Genomic DNA, 14,652 nt, shown 5'->3' with positions numbered 1-14,652 from the left:
GGCATGACAAGTCCATAAGCAGTTGGCAAGACAGCAGAAACAGACAGGCACTCAAGCTAAGCCTAAGTTATTACATCTCTAAATCATATTCCACTTCTATAATGTCTTTGAATTATAGAAGTGGAATATGATTTAGAGATGTAATAATTTAGGTTTAGCTTGAGTGCCTGTCTGTTTCTGCGGCTATTAGCTGTTCTAAAAGTCGCTAGCAGTCCCTAAATGGCGCCATCGCATAATTTGCATAATTGGCCATGTGCTTGTAATTGTGATGGACGCCGTGGGAGACAAAAAGTGAGTAAAAAACACCCTAAATATGTTTAGAACTACAAATGAACTTTCTTCTGTCGATTCTTGTTTTTTTTATGTCACAATTCCAACCCTCCTTTATCCTGGCTCGGGACCGGAAAAATTGACCCAAAAGAGACACTCTGGCGGAGTTACTTAGTTTATTACATTTTTTAGTTTAGTTTTTTACATTTACATCCCACCCTGAATGTAAGCCAGGGCGGGATCAGCCAAATGCGGCTTCCCGCATGCGCGATTCATTTGCAGTCTGGACACGGAGGGGTGAACATCTCCTGCTCTGACTGCAGCGTGACGACTGGGCCGCCTGTGAGTGCTTTGGGACGCGGGTGGGGTGCACCCGCTGCTCGTTGAGAAGAGTAAGAACGGTACGTGCTTTCACGTCAGCGTCTCCAATAACACCAAAAAAAGTCGCTAGTCGCTTTTTTGAAAATGTATCGCTAGAGGGGTCTGAATACTCGCTAAATATAGCGACAAAGTCGCTAACTTGGAAACACTGCATTGGTCACCACGCCCTTGTATAAATGCAGACCAGCAGACATCTCATTATTGCTCGCGATATTTGGCTGGCCAGAAAGTCTAAACGGGTTTCTTGGGAAGTACAAACTCTGACGTCAGCCCATTAAACAGTCATTGGGCTGCAGGAGAATTCAAATCGTCTTGTGTAAGCGGTCGAAAACAACGAAGATTTTAGTTGTGGTTGTTCTGTTCCCGTTTTGACTGCATGGTGGCAAGGTATGCTTACTAGCTAGCTAAATATGAAAAGTAATTTCATAATAGCTTGCTAGTTATCCTCTTATGATCACATTTCCTAGGGTAACTGTATTTGTGCAATCAAAGTAAGTTGCACGCTAACTGTTATCTAGCTAGTACTATGTCGTGCAAGTTTATTTAACGTACTTAGCTAGCTACAGTAACTAGCTCATATCAGGAGGAAAAAGCTTGCTAATGTTAGTGTTTATCAGTCGTATGCTGTATTGTACACTAGCAAAAGCAAGCATACAACGTTGCGTGTATACAATTGTTTTATCCCGTTTCGTGCCTACTGAATAGGACCCAATTACCGAGTCCAAGTTGTGGAACAGTAGTTAGTTACATTCTTTATCCATTGTTTTCAACTAGGTTTAGTTCAGGGTTTGACTTTATTCCACCATTAGGCTAATAACTATATTTGTCATCCTTGTTTTTTGTGTTCATTTAATCAGATATGATCACAGAGTAGCCACATTCTTTACATAATTGCTGGACTTAAATGGGTGTCCCACAATCTCAATAAGTGCTCCAGTAAAGTTTCTCTCCTTTTTAATTCCCCTCAATTGTGAAAGATGTGTACTTCAGGAGACGATGAGATCCAGCGACTACAACGCAAGTTGAAGGAAGCAGACGATGCGCTGCAGAAAGCAGGCCAATATGGCCTTCAGCTGCTGGATGGGCAGCTGGATCTTCAGAACAAACTGGAGGAGCAGCGGATAGAGATGACCAACGCTGTGGAGGTGATCATTCGTACTGGGCAATGACTGACATCTCTAAAGACTGCTGTCTTCTTGACAGTTGATGAATAGGCTATGACAGTAGCAGTTTAACTCATTACAACATAAGACAACTGCTGTCCATAACAACTACTAATCATCCTTATATTTTATGACATGAATCTTGTTACAACTGATATTACAGTAATGTTGAGCAGGGTTTGGATGAGAACGCAGATGGAGTGGGTTGATGTTTGAGGTATGAATCTCTTGTGTGTGTATTCTCAGGCCCTGGAGCAGGAGAAATACTCCCTGCAGCGGGAAGTGGCGCTGAAAAGCCGTGTGCTGGACAGCCTGCGCTCCGACTACGACTCGATCAAGAGCCAACGGAGGCTGCAGTGGGAGCAACATGAATCCTTGCTGGAGAGGAATCACGCTATGGAGCTCAATGAGTGCAAGAACAAGGTTGGGGAGCCATTGATGTGGTTTTGGTTACCTGTACACCATTGGCTGGGGGATATGCTGAATCTAGGCAAGGAAAAAATTGCATGCAAAGCAGTGGTGGATAAAGTACCCAACTGTCATACTTGAGTAAAAGTCAAGATACCTTAATAGAAAATGACTCAAGTAAAATTCTACTTGAGTAAATGTATTTGGTTTAAAATATACTTAAGTATCAAAAGTAAGTGTGAATCATTTCAAATTCCTTATATTAAGCAAACCAGATGTCACCATTTTCTTGTTTTAATTTGACAGAAAGCCAGGGGCACTCAGATATAATTTACAAATAAATAATTTGTGTTTAGTGAGTCCGCCGGGTGATAAGTGTGTGATTTTTGACTATTTTCCTGTCCTGCTAAGCATTCAAAATGTAACTAGTACTTTTGGGTGTCAAGGAAAATGTATGGAGTTAAAAGTACAATATTTTCTTAAGAAGTGTAGGGAAGTAAAAGTAGTCAAAAATATAAATAGTAAAGTACAGATACCCCAAAAAACTACTTTTGTAGTGCTTTAAAGTATTTTTTACTTAAGTACTTTACACCACTGATGCAAAGGTACTTCTTTTGGGTGGAATTATGCACACTCAAGTCATCTCTGCTAATGACATACTTAATTAGGAGTTGTTGCCTTTGACACAATACTTATTTCTTGACAATACTATGTGTGCCCAGTCAATGTAGTGAATGGGGTATCTGTGTTTGGCTGTAGATGGAGAGAATGAGATCTGAACTGGATGAGGTGCAGCTGAGTGAGAAGCAGCTGAGGCATAAACTGGAGCTCCAGACAGAGACTCTGAGCATCAAGATGGAGGAGCTACGATCGGTCACGGAGCAGACTCATGAAACCCTGTCCACAGAGATGATGGAATTGCAGGTGGAGAGGATGGAGCTTGAGGCTGCTAAGGTGAGGACCCTACCACACTGTAAAGACATAATCTCAGGAACCCAGGACTAAAATATTGCATCAGATGCTCAATTAAGTTCTGGAGTCAGATGTATGAGAAGATACTACCAAGACTAGCAAAGTCTCCATCCCCCTAAACGGAAGTTTTGGTCAAGTCTGTTGGCCAAATGTACCCTCTTCCGAAATTTGAAAGATGCGAACTCCTGCGTAATCATGTTTTGGCAAAATTATCGTTATCGAAAAAATCTGCAAACTGGGAAAAAGCTCCTTAGTCGTCTGATCCCACAGTCTGTTGTCAGACGCTACGCTCCACGGCTGGGTGACATGTCCTAAAAATCATATTTCAATTTGTTTATTTAAATAAAAAAATGTGTGTATATATATATTTTTGTATAAATATTTTCTCTACGCTTTGTTGTAAAATACAATGCATTTCAAACAGTCAGCAATAATCGAATGAATTCAGGGCTTGTGAAATTATACCTCGGCTAAATTAAGCCTTCCATAAGCCTAACTAATAATGTAATTATTTCATCAAATTAGTTTAACCTGCTTTTTTGCAATAATCACTGATCTGGTTTTTAAGTCTGTCTATGAAAATGCCCTTTTTGTTACAAGTTTAACCGGAACCCTGCATAATGCACATTCACTTCTTGTTGCAGGCATTATAGAAAATTAACACAGGTATCAAAAACAATCTCTCAAACACAAGCCCACGTGCTAATGAGTAGTCAGCTAATCTCTATAGCGATCTTTATATTTCAAGTTTAGCCAACTTGCATCTATTTGCCAATAAATAAGGCAGAGCAGTTGAATTGTTATGAACACCGAATCAATATTCATTGATACTCCCATTTTAGTAGTGTCTGCTCTGTGCGCAACTTGAGCAGTTGAGACATTAAAAATGGTATCAATAGAATATTATTATTATAATATTGACTTCTCCTCTACAGTAAAATAACCGCTTGTCAGAGAGGAAGAAGTGATCTCATCATTGTTGTTTGAGTGGCAGGGGAGGAGCTAATTTATTCTATATCAGGCCCAGCCCTACTCCGATTCCATCCGATGTTACATGCATCTGTACACGAGAGTTTAGTATAGGCCCATAAAGACTCTGCTTTGTTTACTTTTAGCTGATTTAAATCTCAGTTGACAATGATTGCATGTGGTACAGTATAGGTAGCCATTTTTGTTTCTGTCCACTCAGGCTACCTTGGAGCTGGCACTTCAGGAGGCCCAGTACAAAGAGCAGCAGCTGGAGCTGACCAACACAAACCTTCAGCGTCAACTGGAGAGAATCAGTGAGGAGAAAGAAGAGTGTGAGAGAGAAGCTGTCTCCTGCTTCAACGCCTTGGAGGTAAAGATCATAATCTTCAGCAGTTTAGGATTGTGTATATCATGCATACATTGCACTAGTCATTCATGCTAAGGAAACGAATGTCTTCCCTTTTTGCTTGCTTTAGAAAGCCCGAGAGGCCAACCAAGATCTCCAGATTCAACTGGATCAGCTGTTGCAACAGGCACAAGATCCCAACAGCAAGGGAAATTCTTTATTTGGAGAGGTAGGTACTACATTGCCATCTGTCTCCGTAGCGTCTTTGAATGTGTTTCAAAGTTTTCGCCACGTGCACAGGAGACAACACGTATAAAACAGTACAGTGAAAGTCTTACCTTGAGAGCTCTTTCCCAACAATATAATAATAATAGAATTAAAAACCTCAAGGACTATGATGAGAGTTAAATAAAATGAGAGTGCAAGAATATATACAGTAGGTCAGTGTCAGTACCTTTTTCAATGTGCTGGAGTGGTTGAGGTGGGTGTATACATACGACGTGACTGGTAGTAGGATTTACATGTGAAAAGGGACTGGTAGCAGGAATATATAAATACTTATTGCTACAGTATACAGTTGAAGTCAAAAGTTTACATACACCATAGCCAAATACATTTAAACTCAGTTTTTCACAATTCTTGACATTTTAATCCTAGTAAAATGCCCTGTCTTAGGTCAGTTAGGATCACCACTTTATTTTAAGAATGTGAAACGTTAGAAAAGTAGTAGAGATTTATTTCAGCTTTTATTTATTTCATCACATTCCCAGTGGGTCAGAAGTTTACATTAGAGGTCAACCGATTAATCGGAATGGCCGATTTAATTAGGGCTGATTTCAAGTTTTCATAACAATCGGAAATCGGTATTTTTGGACATCGATTTGGCCAAGTTTTTTCTTTACACCTTTATTTAACTAGGCAAGTCAGTTAAGAACACATTCTTATTTTCAATGATGGCCTAGGAACGGTGGGTTAACTGCCTTGTTCAGGGGCAGAACGACAGATTTTTACCTTGTCAGCTCGGGGATTCAATCTTGCAACCTTACGGTTAACTAGTCCAACGCTCTAATCACCTGCCTGTTACGCGAATGCAGTAAGAAGCCAAGGTAAGTTGGTAGCTAGCATTAAACTTATCTTATAAAAAAACTATCAATCAATCATAATCACTAGTTAACTACACATGGTTGATGATATTACTAGTTTATCTAGCGTGTCCTGCTTTGCATATAATCGATGCGGTGCGCATTTGCGAAAAAGGACTGTCGTTGCTCCAACGTGTACCTAACCATAAACATCAATGCCTTTTCTTAAAATCAATACACAAGTATATATTTTTAAACCTGCATATTTAGTTAATATTGCCTGCTAACATGAATTTCTTTTAACTAGGGAAATTGTGTCACTTCTCTTGCAACAGAGTCAGGTTATATGCAGCAGTTTGGGCCGCATGGCTCGTTGCGAACTGTGTGAAGACTATTTCTTCCTAACAAAGACAGCCAACTTCGCCAAACGGGGGATGATTTAACAAAAGCGCATTTGCGAAAAAAGCACAATCGTTGCACGACTGTAACTAACCATAAACATCAATGCCTTTCTTAAAATCAATACACAGAAGTATATAGTTTTAGACCTGCGTATTTAGCTAAAAGAAATCCAGGTTAGCAGGCAATATTAACCAGGTGAAATTGTGTCACTTCTCTTGCGTTCATTGCATGCAGAGTCAGGGTATATGCAACAATTTGGGCCGCCTGGCTCGTTGCGAACTAATTTGCCAGAATTTTACGTAATTATGACATAACATTGAAGGTTGTGCAATGTAACAGGAATATTTAGACTTATGGATGGCACCCGTTAGATAAAATACGGAACAGTTCCGTATTTCACTGAAAGAAAAAACGTTTTGTTTTCGAGATGATAGTTTCCGGATTTGACCATATTAATGACCTATTGCTCGTATTTCTGTGTGTTATTATGTTATAATTAAGTCTATGATTTGATAGAGCTGTCTGACTGAGCGATGGTAGGCACCAGCAGGCTCGTAAGCATTCATTTAAACAGCACTTTCGTGCGTTTTGCCAGCAGCTCTTCGCAATGCTTCAAGCATTGCGTTGTTTATGACTTAAAGCCTATCAACTCCCGCTATTAGGCTGGTGTAACCGATGTGAAATGGCTAGCTAGTTAGCGGGGTGCGCGCTAATAGCGTTTCAAACGTCACTCGCTCTGAGACTTCGAGTAGTTGTTCCCCTTGCTCTGCATGGGTAACGCTGCTTCGAGGGTGGTTGTTGTCGATGTGTTCCTGGTTCGAGCCCAGGTAGGAGCGAGGAGAGGGACGGAAGCTATACTGTTACACTGGCAATACTAAAGTGCCTATAAGAACATCCAATAGTCAAAGGTATATGAAATACAAATCATATTGAGAGAAATAGTCCTGTAGTTGCTATAATAACTACAACCTAAAACTTCTTACCTGGGAATATTGAAGACTCATGTTAAAAGGAACCACCAGCTTTCATATGTTCTCATGTTCTGAGCAAGGAACTTAAACGTTAGCTTTCTTACATGGCACATATTGCACTTTTACTTTCTTCTCCAACACTTTGTTTTTGCATTATTTAAACCAAATTGAACATGTTTCATTATTTATTTGAGGCTAAATTGATTTTATTGATGTATTATATTAAGTTAAAATAAGTGTTCATTCAGTATTGTTGTAATTGTCATTATTACAAAAAATGTTTTTAAAAAAAAGTCCTATTAATCGGTATCGGCTTTTCTGGGTCCTCCAATAATCGGTATCGGCGTTAAAATCATAATCGGTCGACCTCTAGTTTACATACACTCAATTGGTATTTGGTAGAATTGCCTTTAAATTGTTGAACTTGGGTCAAACGTTTCTACAAACTTCCCACAATAAGTTGGGTGAATTTTGACCCATTCCTCCTGACAGAGCTGGTGTAACTAAGTCAGGTTTGTAGGCCTCCTTGCTCGCGCACACTTTTTCAGTTCTGCCCACAAATTTTCTATGGGATTGAGGTCAGGCTTTGTGATGGCCACTCCAATACCATGACTTTGTTGTTCTTGAGCCATTTTGCAACAACTTTGGAAGTATGCTTGGGGTCGTTGTACATTTGGAAGACCCCTTTGTGACCAAGCTTTAACTTCCTGACTGATCTATTAAGATGTTGCTTCAATATATCCACATTTTCCTCCTCATGATGCCATCTATTTTGTGAAGTGCACCAGTCCCTCCTGCAGCAAAGCAGAACCCACAACAAGATGCTGCCACCCCCGCGCTTCACGGTTGGGATGGTGTTCTTCGGCTTGCAAGCATTCCCCTTTTTCCTCCAAACATAACGATGGTCATTATGGCAGAACAGTTCTATTTTTGTTTCATCAGACCAGAGAACATTTCTCCAAAAAGTACGATCTTTGTCCCCATGTGCAGTTGCAAACCGTAGTCTGGCTTTTTTATGGCGGTTTTGGAGCAGTGGCTTCTTCCTTGCAGAGTGGCCTTTCAGGTTATGTCGATACAGGACTCGTTTTACTGTGGATATAGATACTTTTGCACCTGTTTCCTCCAGCATCTTCACAAGGTCCTTTGCTGTTGTTCTGGGATTGATTTGCACTTTTCACACCGAAGTACGTTCATCTCTAGGAGACAAAACGCGTCTCTTTCCTGAGCGGTATGGCGGCTGCGTGGTCCCATGGTGTTTATAATTGCGTACTATTGTTTGTACAGATGAGCGTGGTACCGTCAGGCGTTTGGAAAATGCTCCCTATGATAAACCAGACTTGTGGAGGGCTACAATTTTTTTCTGAGGTCTTGGCTGATTTCTTTTGATTTTCCCCATGATGTCAAGCAAGAGGCACTGAGTTTGGAGGTAGGCCTTGAAATACATCCACAGGTACACCTCCAATTGACTCAAATGATGTCAATTAGCCTATCAGAAGCTTCTAAAGCTATGACATAATTTTCTGGAATTTTCCAAGCTGTTTGAAGGCACAGTCAATTTAATGTATACAAACTTCTGACCCACTGGAATTGTGATACAGTGAAATAATCTGTCTGTAAACAATTGTTGGAAAATGACTTGTCATGCACAAAGTAAATGTCCTAACTGACTTGCCAAAACTATAGTTTGTTATCAAGAAATTTGTGGAGTGGTTGAAAACGAGTATTAATGACTCCAACCAAAGTGTATGTAAACTTCCGACTTCAACTGTATACTAGTAGTAATATAAACGTGTAAACAAGAGTAATAGTAACCAGTAGCAGGATAAATGTAAATCAATGGACATCAGTGTAAAGGAGTAATCTAATCCTAAATCATTTTACCAGTAGTGTAGGTTGTCTGAGTGTGTAGGGACTTGTGGATTGCCATAGAGTCAGTGTGGATAGTCTGAGAGAGGGAGGGTAGTAGTTGTTAGCCACTTAAGTCTTATGGCCAGGGGATAGAAGCTTTTTAGGAGTGTTTGTCTGAGCTGGTACCGCCTGCAGGATGGGAGCCCTGAGAACAGTCCAAGTCTCGGATGGCTGGAATCTTTTAGCAATTTTTCGGGCCTTTCTCAGACACCGCCTGGCATGTACTTCCTAGCTGGCTGGGACCTCACCCCCAGTGATGCCTCGGTAGGGCTTTCTGGGGCGGGCGGTGCAGTTGCCATACCAAACGGTGATACAACCAGTCACGATGCTCTCAATGATGCAGCTAAAAAATGGTGCAGCTAAAAGTTGCTGAGGATCTGAGGGGCCATGCCAAATCGTTTCAGCCTCCCAAAGGAGAAGAGGTGTTGCCGTGCCTTCTTCACGACTGTTCTGGTGTCAGAGGGCCTTGTTAAGTCCTCGTGATGTGGACACAGAGGAACTTGAAGCTCTTGACCCTCTCCACTGTGGCCCGGTGGCTTGGGGTGTGCACCCTCCTCCCCGTTCTGTGTTATAGAGCCTCTTGATTTATTTTTAGCTTGAAGACAAACGAGCAGAGATGGAGAGACAGCTGATCAGTATGAAAGTACAGCACCAATCCCTTCTGAAGCAGCATGCCTTCTCCAAACAACAGCTCCATCGTATGAAGGTACGATTTTTTTTTAAAGTACACATTTTAAAAAGTATTTGTATGTTTTAACTCAATCACCTAATGACAATGTGAGACTGAACCCGAGGTAGACTTGGGATTCATTAATGTGCGTTTCCCTCATGCTTGATCCTCCAGGTTCAGATAGCCACGCTCATGCAACTGCAAGGCTCTAGGGCAGATCCTGCCCAGCTGGAGCGCCTGCAGTCGATGCTCTCAGAGAAGAACAGTGAGATACAAGCCCTCATGATAAAACTACGTCGCCTGGAGAAAGTGGAGGTGAAGACCTTTTGTTGTCATTTCAACTAAAATCCTGAACACTACAACATGTTATAGGGCAACAGATTCACACTGTATGAAGTGAATGTTGTGCAGTTGTCACAATTGTTGGTTACTGTGTCTATGCAGATGACATTGAAGGCACAGCCCTCTTCAGCCCCAGTGGAAACAGACAGTGGTGATGGGACATACTACACTGACCTTCTGAAAATGCAACTTTCAAACTCTGCGTGAGTTATCGCTTGATTTAGGGCACAGTCAGTATTTACATGCTGGGTGGGAGATGACCTTCAGTTTGCCCATAAACATTCCACATTTTTGGCTTACAAATGTTGAGATTAACCAAATTGGAACTGCCGTACCTGCATCAGTGTTTGATTTGTGTGTGTGTGTGTGTGTGTGTAGGAAGGATGCAGAGCGACTGGGGGATGAGTTGTCCATGCAAAGGATGAAGTCACTCTCTGAGAGTCAAAGAGCACTGGAGCTGGAGAGGAAGCTTTTCAGTGCAGAGAGGGCCCACAAACAGAGCCAGAGTGACAACATCAAGCTGCAAGTCAAAGTGGAAGAGCTCCGGTTGAAATATGAGCCCAATGGTAAATTAGCCCATATAGTGACATCCACTTGATCACAGTTGTAGTGATAACTTACTTTTTTTTTAAAAGTGACATTAGGTAAGAGAGATTAAATCAATCTTATGTTGTCTTTAGAGGTGAATAAAAAACATATTCAGAAGCGCAAGCGCGAGAAGCTCCCTGTAGACATTCCGAGCAACATTCCAGAGGTGAAGAAAGAGGAGCCCATGGTGCTGGAGGTCCCCAAGCACATGAAAGAGGAAATGGAAGCAGAGGCCCACCCTTTTACGGAGGAGAGGCTCATTGTTACCCCTCTGCAGCCCCCCAACAACCCCAAGCCTAACTCTGCCTTGACCCGAGACAGCAAGTGTGTGCGCATCTGCGAGGAGCCCCCAACCACTATCCCCAACCCTCCCAGGTCAGTGTCCCCATGGTCCTTCAGACTCCTGTCCTCTTCCACTGTGTCAACTTCAGTTTCTTTGTTGTCTTCCTCTTCCTGGGCTTTGTTTGGGCTCTCACCACTAGTCCACTATTGCCTACCCTTCTCTTGCCTTTTGGGAGGGCTGTCACAGGGAATAGTATTATACTTTCTGTGACATTTTTCCTACAAAGCTGACTGCCTGGATCAAGGCTAGAATTGCTGTTAGGTGAACACAGTTGTAACTTACTGTACCATGAGTCAGTGTGTTGATCTTCCTTTCCATGTATTTGATGCATGTAAATTTAGGTACTAACAATGGTTTACAGTCTGCTGCCAATAGGAACAGTTTCAACTATGTTGATCCTTGTCTTTGCACTTTTTGAAATTAATGAAACATGTAGAGTTAAACTGTTTACTTTAAATCTAAACGGATTGATTGACTGGTGTACCACGTAGGCCTAGAACATTTCTTTGTAAATGAATCCTTTATATTTTACTAGAAATGATAACAACAGGGTTGTAAATGTCATCTGTATGGCTTTGGATTTGGCAACACCTTTATACAAATGGAATGGTTTGCCTTTTAGGTCTCCCTCAGCTGACTGTAAAACCATGACTGAGGAGATGGAGAAAGAAGGTGAAGAGAACAGAAGGGATGAAAAGAAAAAGCTGAAATCTCAAGAAGTCATCCATGTTACATCGCAGAAAACACTGGAAAACCAATGTGCTCAGCAGTAGACAATGAAGTCTACACTTTTTATATTCCTTCGATCAAATACTAACATTAGAGTATATTTAAAATGTTTGTTAATACATTAATAAAATGAAGACCATATGGATTTCCGTCTGATAAATTATTTTATATTCTAATAGTGTTTTAAATTCCAGAATTGGTCAGGAGATATGAATTGTATCAAATTAGTCCCGGCTTTTTTTGTTTAAAATATTATGGGCCAGAGTGCCACCCCAGAGTGGACCAATGTGATATTTGGCAATGTCTAATGATTTTCTGAGGTCCATGTTTGTGGGTTATATTTTGGTATGATAACCGCTTATCGGAGGTAGCAAAATGTGGTTATTAATGTTATGACAGCTATGCGCTTAGTTGGGCCAACTGGATTGATGGTATGAAATGTTATAAGATGGCTATCTTCTCAAAACAAGGTATTGATGTGTTATTAACTTCAATATACAACACACAAGAAGATATGGTAAGCAAACCTTCCATACTGTAGGTGGCAGTAAATCGCCAGCCATAGCTGTATACCTGTTCAAACACTAGGTGGCAGTATGCACCCTTTAAGTTTGTCAACTTACAGAAGTAGAAGAAGAAAATGGACCACTTTGAAATGGAGATTGCCTCAATGGCTCTACCAATGATTGATAAACACACTAGACTAAAGGGGAGCTGTTTAAAGACGCCGCGCCTCCATCTTGGTACTCACCCCACCATTGTAAAAAATATTTTGGAAGCTATAGAAATGCATTTATAAATGTCTACATTTGTTTTTACCAGCAATCCAGAGTTTATATACAGTACCAGTCAAAGGTTTGGACACCTACTCATTCAAGGGTTTTAATTTAGTTTTACTATTTTATATTATTCAAAGGTGCCACTCTTTACCTTGACAGCTTTGCACACTCTTGGCATTCTCTCAACCAGCTTCATGAGTTAGTCACCTGGAATGCATTTCAATTAACAGGTGTGCCTTGTTAAAAGTTAATTTGTGGAATTTCTTTCCTTCTTAATGCGTTTGAGCCAAAAATGTTTGTGACAAGATAGGGTTGATATACAGAAGATAGCCCTATTTGGTAAAAGACCAAGTCCATATTATGGCAAGAACAGCTCAAATAAGCAAAGAGAAACGACAGTCCATCATTACTTGAAGGTCATCATTATAAGAAGGTCAGTCAATTTCAAGAACTTCAAAAGTTTCTTCAAGTGCAGTCGCATAAAACCATCAAGCGCTATGATGAAACTGGCTTTCATGAGGATCGCCACAGGAAAGGAAGACCCAGAGTCACCTCTGCTACAGAGGATAAGTTCATTAGCGTTACCAGCCTCAAAAATCGGCCATTAGCTGCACCTCAGATTGCAGCCGAAATAAATACTTCACAGAGTTCAAGTAACAGACACATCTCAACATCAACTGATCAGAGGAGACTGTGAATCAGGCATTCATGGTCAAATTGCTGCAAAGAAACCACTACTAAAGGACACCAATAATAAGAGACTTGCTTGGGCCAAGACACACAAACAAAAGACATTAGACCGGTGGAAATGTGTCCTTTGGTCTGAGATTTTTGGTTCCAACCGCCGCGTCACTGTGAGATGCAGAGTAAGTGAACAGATGATATCTGCATCTGTGGTTCCCACCGTGAAGCATGGAGGAGGAGGTGTGGGGGTGCTTAGCTGGTGACACTGTCTGTGATTTAGTTCGAATTCAAGGCACACTTGTATCAGCGTGGCTACCACAGCATTTTGCAGCGATACGCCAGCCCATCTGATTTGTGCTTAGTGGGACAATCATTTGTTTTTCAACAGGACAGTGACCCAACACACCTCCAGGCTGTGTAAGGGCTATTTGACCAAAAAGGAGAGTGATGGAGTGCTGCATCAGATGACCTGGCCTCCACAATCACCCAACCTCAACCCAATTGAGATGGTTTGGGATAAGTTGGACAGCAGAGTGAAGGAAAAGCAGCCAAGATGTGCTCAGCACATGTGGGAACTCCTTCAAGACTGTTGGATAAGCATTCCAGGTGACTACCTCATGAAGCTGGTTGAGAGAATGCCAAGAGTGTGCAGAGCTGTCATCAAGGCAAAGGGTGGCAACTTTGAAAAATCAAAAATATATTTTGATTTGTTTAACACTTTTTTTGGTTACTACATGATTCCATATGTGTTATTTCATAGTCTTGATGTCTTCACTATTATTCTACAATGCAGAACAATTGTAAAAAAAATAAAGAAAACCCTTGAATGAGTAGGTGTGTCCAAACTTTTGAGTGGTACTGTTCATCATTGGGCGCTGCCCGTGCGCTCACAGACTCCATAATGGGAGATATAGTGCATTCGGAAAGTATTCAGACCCCTTGACGTTTTCCACATTTTGTCACGTTACAGCCTTATTCTAAAATGTATTAAATACATGTTTTTCCTCATCAATCTTAACACAATACCCATAATGAAAACGTGAAAACTGTTTTTTGCTTACATAAGTATTCACTTTTTGCTATGAGACTCGAAATTGAGCTCAGGTGCATCCTGTTTCCATTGATCATGTTTGAGATGTTTCTACAACTTGATTGGAGTCCACTTGTGGTAAATTCAAATGATTGGACGTGATTTGGAAAGGCACACATCTGTCTATATAAGGTCCCAGCGTGCATGTCAGAGCAAAAACCAAGCGATGAGGTTGAAGGAATTGTCCGTGGAGCTCTGAGACAGGATTGGCCGAGGCACATATCTGGTGAAGGGTACCAAAAAAATGTCTGCAGCATTGAAGGTCCCCAAGAACATAGTGGCCTCCGTCATTCTTAAATGGAAAAAGTTTGGAACCACCAAGACTCTTCCTAGAGCTGGCCGCCCGGCCAAACTGAGCAATCGGGGGAGAAGGGCCATGGTCAGGGAGGTGACCAAGAACCCGATGGTCACTCTAACATAGCTCCAGAGTTCCTCTGTGGAGATAGGAGAACCTTCCAGAAGGACAACCATCTCTGCAGCACTCCACCAATCAGTCCTATATGGTAAAATGGCCAGACGGAAGCCACTCTTTAGTAAAAGGCACATGACAGCCCA

At 41.3% G+C, this 14,652-nt stretch overlaps 1 protein-coding gene across 2 annotated transcripts; it reads left to right on the top strand.

Moving 5' to 3' along the window:
• The first annotated feature begins 502 nt into the window (after window positions 1-502).
• spdl1 (spindle apparatus coiled-coil protein 1) lies at window positions 503-11,689 on the top strand. Of its 2 annotated transcripts, none has more exons than XM_071398236.1 (12): window positions 503-671; window positions 1,629-1,796; window positions 2,061-2,237; window positions 2,982-3,176; window positions 4,384-4,533; window positions 4,640-4,738; window positions 9,468-9,578; window positions 9,717-9,857; window positions 9,987-10,087; window positions 10,263-10,450; window positions 10,565-10,847; window positions 11,438-11,689. In XM_071398236.1, the coding sequence occupies exons 2-12, from the start codon at window positions 1,629-1,631 to the stop codon at window positions 11,586-11,588; spliced, it is 1,764 nt and encodes a 587-aa protein (XP_071254337.1). In that variant the 5' UTR covers window positions 503-671; the 3' UTR covers window positions 11,589-11,689. The 2 variants fall into 2 exon arrangements, with proteins under 2 accessions (XP_071254337.1, XP_071254336.1); XM_071398235.1 differs by lacking the exon at window positions 503-671 and adding an exon at window positions 859-1,038.
• Window positions 11,690-14,652: the final 2,963 nt, after the last annotated feature.

Source organism: Salvelinus alpinus, chromosome 4 (assembly GCF_045679555.1).
Source record: "Salvelinus alpinus chromosome 4, SLU_Salpinus.1, whole genome shotgun sequence".
NCBI lineage: Eukaryota > Metazoa > Chordata > Actinopteri > Salmoniformes > Salmonidae > Salvelinus > Salvelinus alpinus.
Note: the sequence above shows the minus strand (reverse complement) of the source record. Positions and strands in the feature narration are given on the sequence as shown.